The sequence below is a fragment of the Saccopteryx leptura genome, chromosome 12, assembly GCF_036850995.1.
Source record: "Saccopteryx leptura isolate mSacLep1 chromosome 12, mSacLep1_pri_phased_curated, whole genome shotgun sequence".
Classification (NCBI taxonomy): domain Eukaryota; kingdom Metazoa; phylum Chordata; class Mammalia; order Chiroptera; family Emballonuridae; genus Saccopteryx; species Saccopteryx leptura.
Window position 1 is genome coordinate 34,793,537 of NC_089514.1, and position 13,956 is coordinate 34,807,492.

The following is a 13,956-nucleotide window of genomic DNA, read 5'->3' on the forward strand; positions in this document are numbered from 1 at the left end:
TATTGGTTCTCAAATATAACAAATAAAACACTTGCCTTTTAGTTGTTAAAGAACTTTTAATAATGGTATATTGTAATATGGCGAACCAGAATCTTGTAGATATAAACGGTATCAGAATTGTCTGTCTTTACGCTGTATGTCATGATGTTTAAGCCCAGGTAAAATAATTGATTTTCACAGTGGACATCAACCTAATGCAAGAGGAAATAACACCCAATACTAGTTAAACAAAACAATCTTCTTGCTGCTTAATCAGTATTACTATATGAACTTTGGTAAAGGGAATGGTTTTGTGTAACTTTCTCGAATAGTCTGGCACAGGGGTCCCCAAACTACGGCCCGCGGGCCGCATGCGGCCCCCTGAGGCCATTTATCCGGCCCCCACCGCACTTCCAGAAGGGGCACCTCTTTCATTGGTGGTCAGTGAGAGGAGCATAGTCCCCATTGAAATACTGGTCAGTTTGTTGATTTAAATTTACTTGTTCTTTATTTTAAATATTGTATTTGTTCCCGTTTTGTTTTTTTACTTTAAAATAAGATATGTGCAGTGTGCACAGGGATTTGTTCATAGTTTTTTTTATAGTCCGGTCCTCCAATGGTCTGAGTGACAGTGAACTGGCCCCCTGTGTAAAAAGTTTGGGGACCCCTGGTCTGGCAGAAGGAATATTTACCGCCGTATTTGCCCTACTGTATTGAAAAGGCTCGCTGCACTGATTCCTTGGGCATGTATTGCCAGTAATATATTACAAACTTCATCTGTTTAACTTAAATTCCAAATGCAGTGTCATCTAAATTCAGAAAGTGCACTCCTGCTTGAAAACCGTACAGATGTGAGGAAAGCAGTTCTAAGGGTATATGAAAGTTGAGGCCATGTGGAAGATGTTAAGGCAGGAATGAAAGAATTTAGATGAAGGCAGAGCTGGAGGCCATTATGATTATAGCTCAGGGAAACCAACCGATTCCACTGAGCCGGCAGAAAAAGACAAATACTATTCCCTGCTTAACAGCTTGGATGCCTTGCAGTGCTTTCCCCCAAACACTGAAAAATGACTGCAGGAGATGACACCTCACCCCCGCTGGATGCCTGAATACGTGACATGTCCCTTCAGCGTCATAAGGGGCTTGATCTGGGTGGAAGGACCATGCTCCGCTAAAATGAGGGACCATCAGGACTGCTCTGATTGGGAGTGGAGGCCATCCGTAGCTGAAAATGCCCTCCAGAGGATTTCTCAGTTGGCTGTAGACATCTCCAGGCTCCGCAGTCCAAATGGAACCCCAGATTTATGCCTGCTCCCTGCACCCGGCCTCCTGGTGCCCACCTCTTTCTGTTCTGTGGCTTTTGCCACCTCGTTAAATGGTAGCTCTGTCTTTCCAGTTGCTCTGGTCAAAACCTTGGAGTCTGCACTGACATGACTCTTTCCTCCTTACTTCATTTCAAACCATTAACAAATCCCATTGGTTCTGCTTTTAAAAAATAGCCAGAACCTGACTTTTTTTTTTTTTTTTTTTACCACTTTCATTATGACCACCATGATCTGAGCTACCATTTTCTTTCACTTGGAATATCGTGATAATTTCCCCATTTCTATCCTTGCCGTCCTGAAGGTTATGGTAACTGTTGGGCAGATAAAATATATTATGCTCACTTTGTTAAAGATGGCGCTGCCGCCCTGGCCGGTTGGCTCAGCAGTAGAGCGTCGTCCTGGCATGCGGGGGACCCGGGTTCGATTCCCAGCCAGGGCACATAGGAGAAGCGCCCATTTGTTTCTCCACCCCCCCCCTTTCCTCTCTGTCTCTCTCTTCCCCTCCCGCAGCCGAGGCTCCATTGGAGCAAAGATGGCCCGGGCGCTGGGGATGGCTCCTTGGCCTCTGCCCCAGGCGCTAGAGTGGCTCTGGTTGCGGCAGAACGACCCCCCGGAGGGGCAGAGCATCGCCCCCTGGTGGGCAGAGCGTCGCCCCTGGTGGGCGTGCCAGGTGGATCCCGGTCGGACGCATGTGGGAGTCTGTCTGACTGTCTCTCCCCGTTTCCAGCTTCAGAAAAATGCCAAAAAAAAAAAAAAAAAAAAAAAAAGGCGCTGCCCATGTGGAGGCCGTTACCCAGGGTGATATTAATGTGTGTTGGGGGCAGGCTGTGGGCAGGCAGGATCCTTGTAGCCTGGGGCTTGGTTTTGGGATTAAGCCTTTCCCACCCCTTCTGATGTGGGGTGGTACAATCCCATCATGCCTCAGAAAGTGACTTTGTATTAGAGACTTCCCTATTTTGTGTATTGAATTAAAGGTTTTTATTTCTACACTATAAAATGGGGGCAGAATGGGAACTTGAGCTCTTGGTTCCTGAGATTAGCATTAGAGAGCAGAGCAGAGAAAGGCCACGTGGAGGAGGCCGGGAGAAGCAGCCAAGATGGCGGAGTGTTGAGTGAGAAGCCAGTTTGTGCAGAGTTTGTGCAGGGAGAAGGAAGGAGGTGGGGAACAGAGGTGAATAAGTCTGGTGAGCTAGAAACCTTTGATTCTAGGAAACTCGGATAAGTCAGTAGCTTTGTGAGCACTGAATGTGAGTGGGTTTTGGAGCCCAGTGTGTGTTTTTACTTGCCCTCCAGGTGCAAGCTAGGATTAAAGATAATGGCCCACCAGTTTTTGGCTCCGTTGTTTCTTTACCGACTGTCCGAATCCAGTGCGAACCTGCATGGGCCAGGCTGCTGTGATAGTGGCGTGGATACTGGCTCTACATTAACACAGTCGTGGGAGCAATTATTTTAAAATTTAAGGGAGATTGTGTTTCCCCTTTATGCTCAGAACCCTGCAGTGGCTCCTCAGCGCTCTCAGAGTAAGAGCCAGGCCCCAAGGGCCCTCCTGTTCCTCGGATCTCATCTTCAGAGCTCCTCCCTCACCCACTCGACTCCAGCCTCACCGCCTCCTCGGTGTTCCTGGATTGCACCAGGATTCTCTTACCCTTAGGGCTCGATTCTGAAATGCTGTTTGCACAGACCCCCATATGGCTCACCCCATCACTTCTTTCAGGTCTTTGCTTAAATGCCATCTTTGAGCACCTTTTTAAATTAACGATCTTCTGTCTCTGGTCTCCAATCCTCTAGCACCTGTTATTGCCCTTACCCTGCTTTGTTTTCCTCCTTAGACTTTTCACTGTGTCCTCTATGTTTACTTGTTGATTATATATATTTCCTGTCCTCCCCAGAGTGCACATTAGCACCACGAGGGCAGAGAAGGGGTCTGCTTTGTTCAGCGCTGTATCCCCAGCACCTAGAGAAGTTCATTATATACGCCTTCTAAATGTCTGTTCAGTGAGTGAATGATGATGCAGGTGGGTAGCTGGCTGGAGACGAGTGGGCCAGGAACCCATCTGCCTGGGCTCTAGGCCTGTCTCTGCTCTCACTGATTATATAATTGGGGCAAGTCACTCCGTCTCTTTGAGCTTCGGTTTTCTACTTGTAAACTGGGGATAGTCATTGTGCCTTCCTCAGATCTGTGGAAGAGATCGAATGACTGTAAAGTATTTAGTTCATGGTAAGTTGAAATGTGTCAACTCTTGTTACTACATCATCTTCCATGTGTGTGGTACATGGGCAGTCCTCAGTATAGTCCCTGACAGCCTGGCACAGGATCCCCTGGGGTTTGTTTAAAATGCAGCTTCCTGGCGCCAGCCCAGAATTCTGAGGAAGCCCCTGAACACTATGCATTTTTTACTAACTCTCCAGTTGACTATCTGCATATTTAAGTGTTAGAGTTTTATGTTGGAAAGAGGAATAACCGACCACAATTAGAACCTGGTAATTCCGAGCCTGGGGAAAATTCCAGATGTAGAGACTCTGCTGCTTATGGAGAATCAGAAGGAGGGACCTTTCCCTCTCAGGAGAGAGAGTGTGTCTGTGTGGTTTGTGGTGTGGTGGTGGTGATGGGTGGGACTGGGAGGTGGGTGTTGAGAAGTGGCTGCTGCTGATTTTAAATAATTCTTCTCTGAGCAGGAGTTGATAGCCATGTCTAACTGTTTTCTTGTTCTTGGCAGTGGGATGTTCTATGATGGGAACCACACCTATCTCATTGAACCAGAAGAAAATGACACCTCCCAAGTAAGTGGCCCTTCTGTTTGCTGTGGCCCATGTGAAGGGTGATGCTGGGAGGTTTTTACCTCCTCTTTTTTCTCTCTGTTTTATTTTATTTAAATACATATATATTTAAATTAAATATTGAATAAGTCAAAATCACAAGTGTTATTTTTTTCTTTTTAAAAAATCTGTCTCTTACTCTTTTTAAGTTGAAAATACTTTCTTTCAGAGGTGTTCTGAAGTTTCTATTTCTGTCTCCGCTGTAATGTGCTGTGATCTGTCTTGGTCTGCTCAGGATGACCTTACAAAATACTGGGTGGCTTAAACAGCAGAAATTTATTTTCTCACAGTTCTGGGGACTGGAAGTCCAAGATCAAGGTGTTAGCAGGGTCAATGTCTTGGTTGAGGGCTCTGTCTTTGGGTTGCAGACAGCTGCCTTCTTGCTATGTCTGTTATAAAGTACCTCACCCCAGATTCTGAAAGGTACTGAACCTCATTTCATCGAGTTCACGTAGAGACACCCAGTCCAGATGAACTTTAAAGAGTTTTATTAGAGGAGGAGATTTATTAAATATGCCGGCCACATATGGCTGACACAGGGCATCAGGCCCAAATCATGCAGTCCCAAAAATAGTTCAGGGGCTGCTTATATACCCCTGATCACACACGGCCAGGGAGAGCATGACATCATGGCATGGGCTGACACCATTTGTTTAGGGGATACACAGAAATATTAAGACTTTCAAGGTAACACAGTCAAAGATGTTTACAAATCTTTCAGGGTTCACCTTCCCTCACTAGCCTAGAGGTATTTTACCCTCAAGATTCCAGGGAGGGGGAGGAACTACAGTCAATGTAAGGTGGTATGTAAATTATGCCTCCTATTGAAAGAGAAGTAGTTTCTAGGTTAACCTTTATTTTAGATTTAAAACTGAATGACCCATTGTTCTTGCAAGCCAGAAACTTCTATATTCTTCTCCCTCCCCTCCCTAAAGGAGGGATGGGACAGGAAAGCCTGACCTTTCCTCCCTGAATATTAATTAATATCAATTTTCAGCTTTTTGGAACCTTACAACAATCCCCACTGGTTCTATTTCCTAAGTCAAATCCTTGACTTAATTTACTGAAGAGTGTGAGGCTGTTGTCTAGGGATATTAACTTATAACATGTAGCAGATATTGAACAGACAGCATTAATAGCAATACAGTTCACTAAAGAAACAAATATTACTAATTTCCTATAGATTGTACAATTTCCATTTCTAATTTATATAAAACCAATTGGCCTTTGTAACAATTTACCTTTTCCTGAACAAACCTTGCTATAAAATTGATTAAACATGGTACAAGACGATATTAAAGTAAGAGGATTAATCGCTGCAGACAGCAGGATTGTTAGCTAGGGTGACTAATTAAACATTCTTAGAAAACCAGTTTTCTGACTGTTAAAATTCTTTTTTATCTGTACAAACCTCCTACAACCTGCACAAACCTTCTGCAACTTATATAAACCCTCAACTTTCATGAACTTCTTATCCAGAAATAACTGGCTTTCATAATATAACTTTTTCTTTCAAAAGTATTTCTATACCTTATACCTTTTATTATCAAAACCATACAATTCCTTTCTAGTCAGAACTCTTAATTTTAAAACCTTTAACCTTTAGTGACAATTAAGTTGACTTTCTTTTTATCCTAGTTTCCCTTTTCCCAGAATCTGATAAAAAGAAATCCTTAGTGAGTTTTTTTATACATTCGTCATACGCAGACCAACCAGTTTCCAGTTTGTGGTTGGAGTAGGGCACACTGTTTTTCTACCTTAGCAGTGGGAGTTGTCAGGATCATGATTTGTGGACCTTTCCACGTGAAAGTCAGTCCTTGGGTGATGTAATGCTGGAAGCACCTCTTGGACAGTCTTTGAGCAGTTTGCTGAGTAACCTGTAAATCCTGCAAGTACTTAGTGAAAGAGTGGTTACATTTAATTTACTATTTGATTCATGTAATTTATTTGCCTTGAACCTTTGGGTACCTGTGGGCACAATGTAACTTCAAATTAGTTTCTAATTAATATTGGGGGTTTTTCCTACTAGCTTTGAGACTGTGGACACAAATGCAGGTCCAATACTAGAATGGACAAGCTAAACCTGGAAAGAATTCTATATAGCAATTTCCTAACAATTGTCAATTATTTTATTAAAGTCTATTTTAAATGTTTACTTGGAAAAATTCCTTTTTTTTCCTGTTTTTTCTATAATTTCCTTATTTTGCTTAGTATTCACTTGAGCATAAACTAAACATTCAGATATTATGCCTTCTGTAACAGATTCTAAGTTTGGCTTTTCTAATTATATCCCTTTCCTGTGGGCCAAATCCTTTTTCTAATTGGTTTCGAATAAACCTTTGGCAATAAGGGTCTCAAGACCCCACTGGTTCTGGGTGGCATCTATTCATTTGAATTACTATGTTCCAATTTTGAGGCAGACTGGAAAAATTTACAAATAACAATAAAATTCAATAGCTAATGTTAACAAATACTGTAACAAGCGTCTTAATATAATAAAGTGACTAAAGACTACTAGATTATTAAACAAAAATAAAATTGTAACTAATATAACAGCATTCAAAATAAAATTCTTACAGTCACAAATGTTCTTAACATGTTAATGTAATTTTACTAAGTCTATGTTGACACTATTACTCAAGGGTCCCCAAACTTTTCACACAGGGGGCCAGTTCACTGTCCCTCAGACCGTTGGAGGGCCGGACTATAAAAAAAACTATGAACAAATCCCTATGCACACTGCAAATATCTTATTTTAAAGTAAAAAAACAAAACAGGAAGAAATACACTATTTAAAATAAAGAACAAGTAAATTTAAATCAACAAACTGACCAGTATTTCAGTGGGAACTATACTCCTCTCACTGACCACCAATGAAAGAGGTGCCCCTTCCGGAAGTGCGGTGGGGGTGGATAAATGGCCTCAGGGAGCCGCATGCGGCCCTCGGGCCATAGTTTGGGGACCCCTGCTATTACTGCTTTATATTATAGTTGTACCTTGAGATACAAACAGACCAACATATGAATTTTTTAAGATACGATCTGAGACTCGGTCCATATTTTTGTTCGAGATCCACGCGAAATTCCGAGAGACGAGTTGTGATTCAGGAAGCTGCCCTAGTTGGCGTACTGGCGCACAGGTTCAGTATCAGCAGTTTGATATACGAGTTGATTGACTTACGAGCTTGGTTACAGAATGAATTAAATTTATATCTCAAGGTACCACTGTATTTGCAAATGTAGGCTAATTTCTATTTCAGTCTGAGAAATGTCCTAAAGAACAGGAGTTATACATATTCAGGAAAAGTCCACAAGGCATTGGAGTTGTGGTCACATTCTACACTTTGCAGCTAGAGTCCAAGTCCTAACGACCACTGCTTCTAGTTGGAATTAGGAGCAGGTCCCAACCTACAATAGGCATGGGGAATTGAGACAAGAAGAATAAAAGAGACACTATACATTAAATAAAGCAATAAAATCAGACTGTCAATACCCACAGTAGAGATTTAAGTAAAACTTAAATATTCAGGCAAGGCATAGTAAATGGCCCTTGTGTTCATAGGAAATGAGATCAGTTTACCTGCTACTTGGAAGAAATACTTTAGGCTTATGAATGATGTCGTGAGATGGAGCCAATGGCTGGCTTTGGGCACCTTTTAGCCTTCAGTGGCAAATCCCAGTATGCCGGGCAAGGTCAGGTCACAGGTAGCTGGAGCAGAACTAGAAGAGACTGAACCCTCCCTCTGTAGAGCAAGGGGGCAGCTTACCTTCTCGTGTCCCTTTTTCCACAGCAAAGACGTGTCCTCCGGTGGGGCCGAGAAGCCTGGCAGGCCTCAGTTCAATCCACTCTTGAAGCAGACCCTACTGGAATCCTATGAAGCCCCTTTTGGGGGCATTGGAGCCTTTTTAAAGAGTATATGCCCAAAGCTGGTATTTTCCTGATCTCTTTTGGGCTCTATTTGCCTTTTCTGTTACTACTTTGGTCATTATAGACATTAAAAGACATGCTCAGATGATCTCACTGAGGGGCTTGAGAGCCCTTTTTTGTTTATATCAACTTTTGGAAAAAGACAAAAGCAACATTATTAGCTGGATCAATTCAAGAAAAATAGGTTTAGGTGTCTCCTTTAGAATTCCAGAGTCTCTTCGCTGCTAAATAATTCAGTACATTAGCATTCAAAAAATTTTAACAATACTGTTTCAAAATGATAATAAACTAAACATTACATAAAAAGACATTATTTACAATTCCTAATATTTAAACTAAGATTCCAATATTACAGGGCTATAAAACAGCAGATAGAAGAATTAACAAAAATCCTTGGAAACAATATATACATTTTAACATGGAAAATACTTTTATACAATAGGGGATTCTTGGTATAAACTACCCAGCTGGCAATGAGATACTGACTTTCTTTTGTGTGAGGGGCGGGGTGGATGCCTGAGGGAGGGGCAGGCTCCAAGAACTGAGAGCTTGCTGCTTTTACCTTTTTTTCTCTGCAGTTTGTCCTGTAGCCAAGGCTCTTAGCAAGACAATGGGGCTTCTCCTAAGCAGAACCAATTTGCTACCTGTAAAGTAACTGCCTTGCATTGAGTAGCTAAATACAATTTTCACAAAATTACTTTCCCAATAGTGAGTTGCTTTAGCTTATATGAGGTTTCCAATTTTTCCCTCAATTCCCTGAAAATTCTTTTTACAATTTCTTTATTGCCTTTTCCAGTCACCCTGAACACAGCTGGCTGAATCCTAACGTCACCGTGCGCCTGGAGGCCACGGGCTTTGTCTTTTGGTTTGCTGTTTACAGTCTGCCTTCTGCTTGGGTGCAGCGCCATCGGAGACCAGAGAACGATGGAGAGGGGAGGGGGCATGTGTTCCTTTCCTGGCCGTGGCCCCACCCCATCCATCCGCACACCGCCAGTCCTCGCTCCGCTTTTCTCTCTTCTTTCATTTAAATTGCTTGCTTGCCAGCCCTTTTTCCTACAGGCCAGAGGAACACTTTCCCGGGCATATTTCCTATTGCAATACTCACTTTGACCCTTTTCTAGCAGAGTTTTAATTCTTTCTCTTGAATTTCCTTTCTGTCCTAAATATAAGTCTGGCCAGACTAGGAAGACGTAGCGCCCTTTCTGTACTGAACATACTCTTAGACATTGTGGCGGATCTAATGTTAAATTTAGCCATTAATCAATGTATTAAAACTGATCAGGGTAGTCTGGATCCTCAGTTACGATATTCCAGACTTCCTCTACTAGCCAGAGATTAAAAGTTCCAATCGACGGCCGACCTATTCCTAATATCGGCCATTCTGATTCAGAGATAACGTAGCCTTTTCTTGGACCATTTAATTCCATATTTACGGCTGTCTCCATAAGCTTCTTGAAAGTGCTTTAAAAGACAACCTAAAGGGGTCTTCTGTGAACTGGCCCCTCCTCCCATATTTAATAGCCAAGGCCACCAATTGCAGAATTAAAACTACTTCAGAAAAATCCAGAAATTAGTGCACCAATGAAACAAAAATATAAGACAGACAGTTAACTAGCACCCGGAGTAAGAGGGTGTTTGATTATAGAGATATTTTTATTAATTATTACACAAGACAAGGGGAAGAAGCCAACGGAAGAGAATAATTTCCTTCAGGGGAGAAGTCAGAGAGAGCGCCCTGAAGGTAGATTTTGAGAACAGAGAAAGTCACTTAACATAGCTTTTAGTCAGAAACTTCCAATCTTGACACAAATGACTCAGACACATTTAGACATTGAACAAAGGATTTATATACAAACAGTGCATGCCTAATTCAATTAAATAATACCGGATAATTTGATAAACAAAGACAAAGCCTCATAGACAAGGGAAGAGCTCCCCTTGTGGCCTCTCAGGTGCATGCAGGTCGTGGCACCAGAGATTTCTTAACCATGGGTTTTAGAGAAAGAAACAATAAAGCAAAAACTGAGATCTCAACAAACAGAGACGTCTCTTGGAAGTCTTGGGTCGAGATTAATCAATCCAGGTAAGCTCAGTCTCCACTGATTCAGTGTGATGCGAGACTGACTAATCCTGAACAGACTTAGCCTCCATTAGCCTTCCTAGAGATAGACCCATGTCCCCACTTCTGGCATTCTACTGAGAGCGCGACTAGAACCCAAGGCAGGACCACTAAAACTCCCCACCGACGTCTCGGTCTTGGAGAGCCTGCACGAACTTACGACCACATCTGGTGTTTTTCATGACAGTTCCAGTTCAAAACCTAAAAACCATAGCTAGTTACAACTGGCAAAGCAGTTTTGAAAGACCTACCTACCCCACTGGGGTTCCACATCCCTGGAGTCACAATTCAGCAAAGTCCCCAAATCCACTCTACCTACATTCTAGTCTGACACAGACTACAAACATAAAAGCAAAAGCAAGAGTTCAGAGGGAGGCCAGATGGTTCAATAAAGCAGAAAGAGTTGTTCTACATACCGCCTCGATTTTCTCTGCTGAATTATCCAAATGGTCAAATTTGGGAACCAGGAAGGGTCTACTGTAGAACTGTCTGGACCCCACAGGAAGACCGGGAGCCCTGGAATGTCTCAGGTGGTGCCTCGCCTCGAAATTCAGGTGGGGCGGGCAGCTCAGTGGAAAGTCCAGCCGATTCAAGGTATCTCTATCCGGTGATGCAAAACAAAAGATCCCGGATGAGCCCCCATATGTTATAAAGTACTGCACCCCAGATTCTGAAAGGCCCTGTACTTCATTTCATTGAGTTCATGTAGAGACACCCAGTCCAGATGAATTTTGAAGAGTTTTATTAGAGGAAGAGATTTATTAAATATGCTGGTCTCATATGGCTGACACGGGGCATCAGGCCCAAATCATGCAGTCCCAAAAATAGTTCAGGGGCTGCTTATATACCCCTGATCACACACAGGCCGGGGAGAGCATGACATCATGGCATGGGCTGACAACATTTGTTTAGGGGATACACAGAAACATTAAGACTTTCAAGGTAACACAATCAAAGATGTTTACAAATCATTCAGGGTTCACCTTCCCTCACTAGCCTAGAGGTATTTTACCCTCAAGATTCCAGGGAGGGGGAGGAACTACAGTTAATGCAAGGTGGTATGTAAATTCTGCCTCCTGTTGAAAGAGAAGAAGTTTCTAGGTTAACCTTTATTTTAGATTTAAAACTGAATAACCCATTGATCTTGCAAGCCAGAAACTTCTACATTCTTCTCCCTCCCCTCCCTGAAGGAGGGATGGAACAGGAAAGCCTGATAGGAAAGCTGACCTTTCCTCCCAGAATATTAATATCAATTTTCAGCTTTTTGGTACCTTACAACATGTCCTCATATGGCAGAGAGGAAGAAAGCGCTGGTGTATTTTCTTCTTCTTGTAAGGGCACAACCCCTATTGGATTAGGGCCCCACCCTTACAACCTCATGTAACCTCTGTCATTTCCTCACCGGCACTATCTTCAAATATAATCTCATTGGGAGTTAGGGCTTCAGCATTAGGATTGGGGAGGGGGCACAACCATTTATTCTAAAACAGATCAACACCACAGATACATGATTTTCCACGCTCTCATTCTTTTCCAAATTTGAGATTTTTCTCTATTGCCCATTGTTTTTAAAGCCCTGTGGTGAAGGTTAGAGAAACCTAGGTTTTCTTCAATTCTTCTGACACTTTAGTTGAAATATGCATTTCCCACAAATTAGGAAATGATTGAGGTAATTTTATAGACTACAGAGAAACATAATCCCCTCTGTTCTAGCTCCGTACACACATTGTCTTCCTGGTATGGTACATTGGTCAGACCCTTAGAGAGGCAAATAATTTCAAGAAACATAGATTGTTTTGCCATGCACACTCTTGTTTGGGAAACTGTCTGTGTTGTGCATTATTTTCTGGGTCCTAACTGCCTGCTCTCTGGTTACTTTGCTTGGCAATGTGATTTTATTAAAAAGGTGATATTATGAAATGACTATTTATGACATTTTTCTTTTAAAATCATGAATCGACTATTTATGAAATTTCTTATAATTTTAGTAATTGAATGAGCCAGATGTTTGTTAATTTTTCATAGCTATAACACGTTTTTGTTTTTATCAGTTGGCTTTTCACAGAACTTTGTACATATAACACTTGAATTTTGGAACAAGGTCCCTTTGGAATCTGCCTCACCAGTCAGCATCCTTCCTCATATGAGGAAGAGTGTCAGCTCCTCAGTGTCTGCCTAGCACAGCTCTTGGCGTCTGAAAGCGGGTCAGGGAATCCGTGGAAAGGAAACAGCCATAAGAAACATTAACCCATTTTCCCACATGTCTTACTCCTCCTTAGGGGAATAGGGCCATTCATTTATTTTCCATTACTGTAGGCACTGGCTTCTCAGTTTGTGAAGGCATTTTGCCTCTAATAGGCTATTGCTCTGGTGCTGGGAGAATACAAGAGCTGTTGTGCAATGGTTCATTGCCTCTTTCGACCCAGGGGAGTGTGTAGTCAAGTTACGGTTCTTTTAAGGGTTCCAGCTTCTCCAGTTCTGATCGCCTGCGGCTGGAGCTATCTGAAAGTACATGTGTAATCTTGGTTGTTTGTGTTATTTCAGGAGGATTTTCGTTTTCATTCCGTTTACAAATCCAGACTGTTTGAATTTCCTTTGGATGACCTCCCATCTGGTATGATCTTCTTATAATGACTTAAAAAAAAATAGACAACTTAATAATTGATTTTAATGCTCTAGAGCTAATCTATAGGTGTAATATCATCAGCGCACAGCTGCTGAGAACAATTTGAGAGAGAAAGTCAAGTGCTGTCAAGAGGGAGAACATGATGCAGACTGACTCATGCTTACAGGGCATGAGTTTGGAAAGCTGTAGCTTGAACACATTGATGAAAAACTTGTTAAAGTCATAAGGTTCCAATTAAGGTACTTTAGGAGGAATAACAGTACAGCAAAAATTGGTCTGCATAGATAACATACAGAAAACTTCACTCTTGATGGAATACTGAGTTGTAAACATAGGGCTGAGCTCTTAATCTGTTTTCCCCTTTTGTTGTCCTCATCTCCCTGTGCCCCAGCATGTGAAGGATTATTGTTCGGCTTGCCATGTTGTAATCTTATCATATTGAAAAAAATTTTGTTTAGGGCTTCTTTTCAACAGAAACTTTGGAAGTGACTTGGCGGTTTTGTTATTATTAAAAATGACTTTTGAACATATCCTTTGAAAACTCGGGTCTGCCTCAGGTAGTTTCTCATACTCCTTTCTTATCAGAAGTTGGCACTGCCGATTTTAAGAATGTTCTTTGTCTTTCAAGACGCTTAGGTATACTATGATAACTTGGAAGAAAAAAGAAATAAGTGTCAGAACTGCAGTTTTGTGAAATGAGCTCAAAAGCGAGCATATTTATTTTCAATTTAGTACAGTTTCACTGGGTTATGGGTTATCTCTGTGTGCATTGTGTATTTCCCAGAGATAGACCGTGATCGGGTGCTTGCCACCCTTGATGGTAGAACCTTTGTTTTACATAACACATCTCTTAGGACTAGTGTCCCTTTTTTTTCTTTGTCAATTGTAGTTGACATTCAATATTATTTTATATTAGTTTCAGGTGTACAGCAAAGTGGGTAGACATTTATATAATTTATGAAGTGATCATCCACTAAGTCTAGCACCCACCTGGCACCATACACAGTTATTACAATATTATTGACTATATTTCCTGTGCTGTACTTATCGTTCCCATAGCTATTTTCTAACTGCCAGTTTGTACTTAATCCCTTCACCTTTTCCACCCAGCCCTTCAGCCCCCTTCCCATCTGGCAGTCGCCAGTTTGTTCACTGAAATGTAA

The 13,956-nt window shown here is 41.9% G+C and overlaps 1 protein-coding gene across 11 annotated transcripts in view; it reads left to right on the forward strand.

Annotated features, from left to right (window-relative positions):
- Positions 1 to 13,956, forward strand: part of ADAM22 (ADAM metallopeptidase domain 22) — a 262,410-nt gene that overhangs the window by 172,903 nt on the left and 75,551 nt on the right. For all 11 annotated transcript variants that reach the window (XM_066354308.1, XM_066354297.1, XM_066354298.1 and 8 more), the window contains exons 6-7: positions 4,022 to 4,085; positions 12,712 to 12,781. In XM_066354308.1, the coding sequence (XP_066210405.1) occupies positions 4,022 to 4,085; positions 12,712 to 12,781 (134 nt within the window). The remainder of the gene's footprint in view (positions 1 to 4,021; positions 4,086 to 12,711; positions 12,782 to 13,956) is intronic.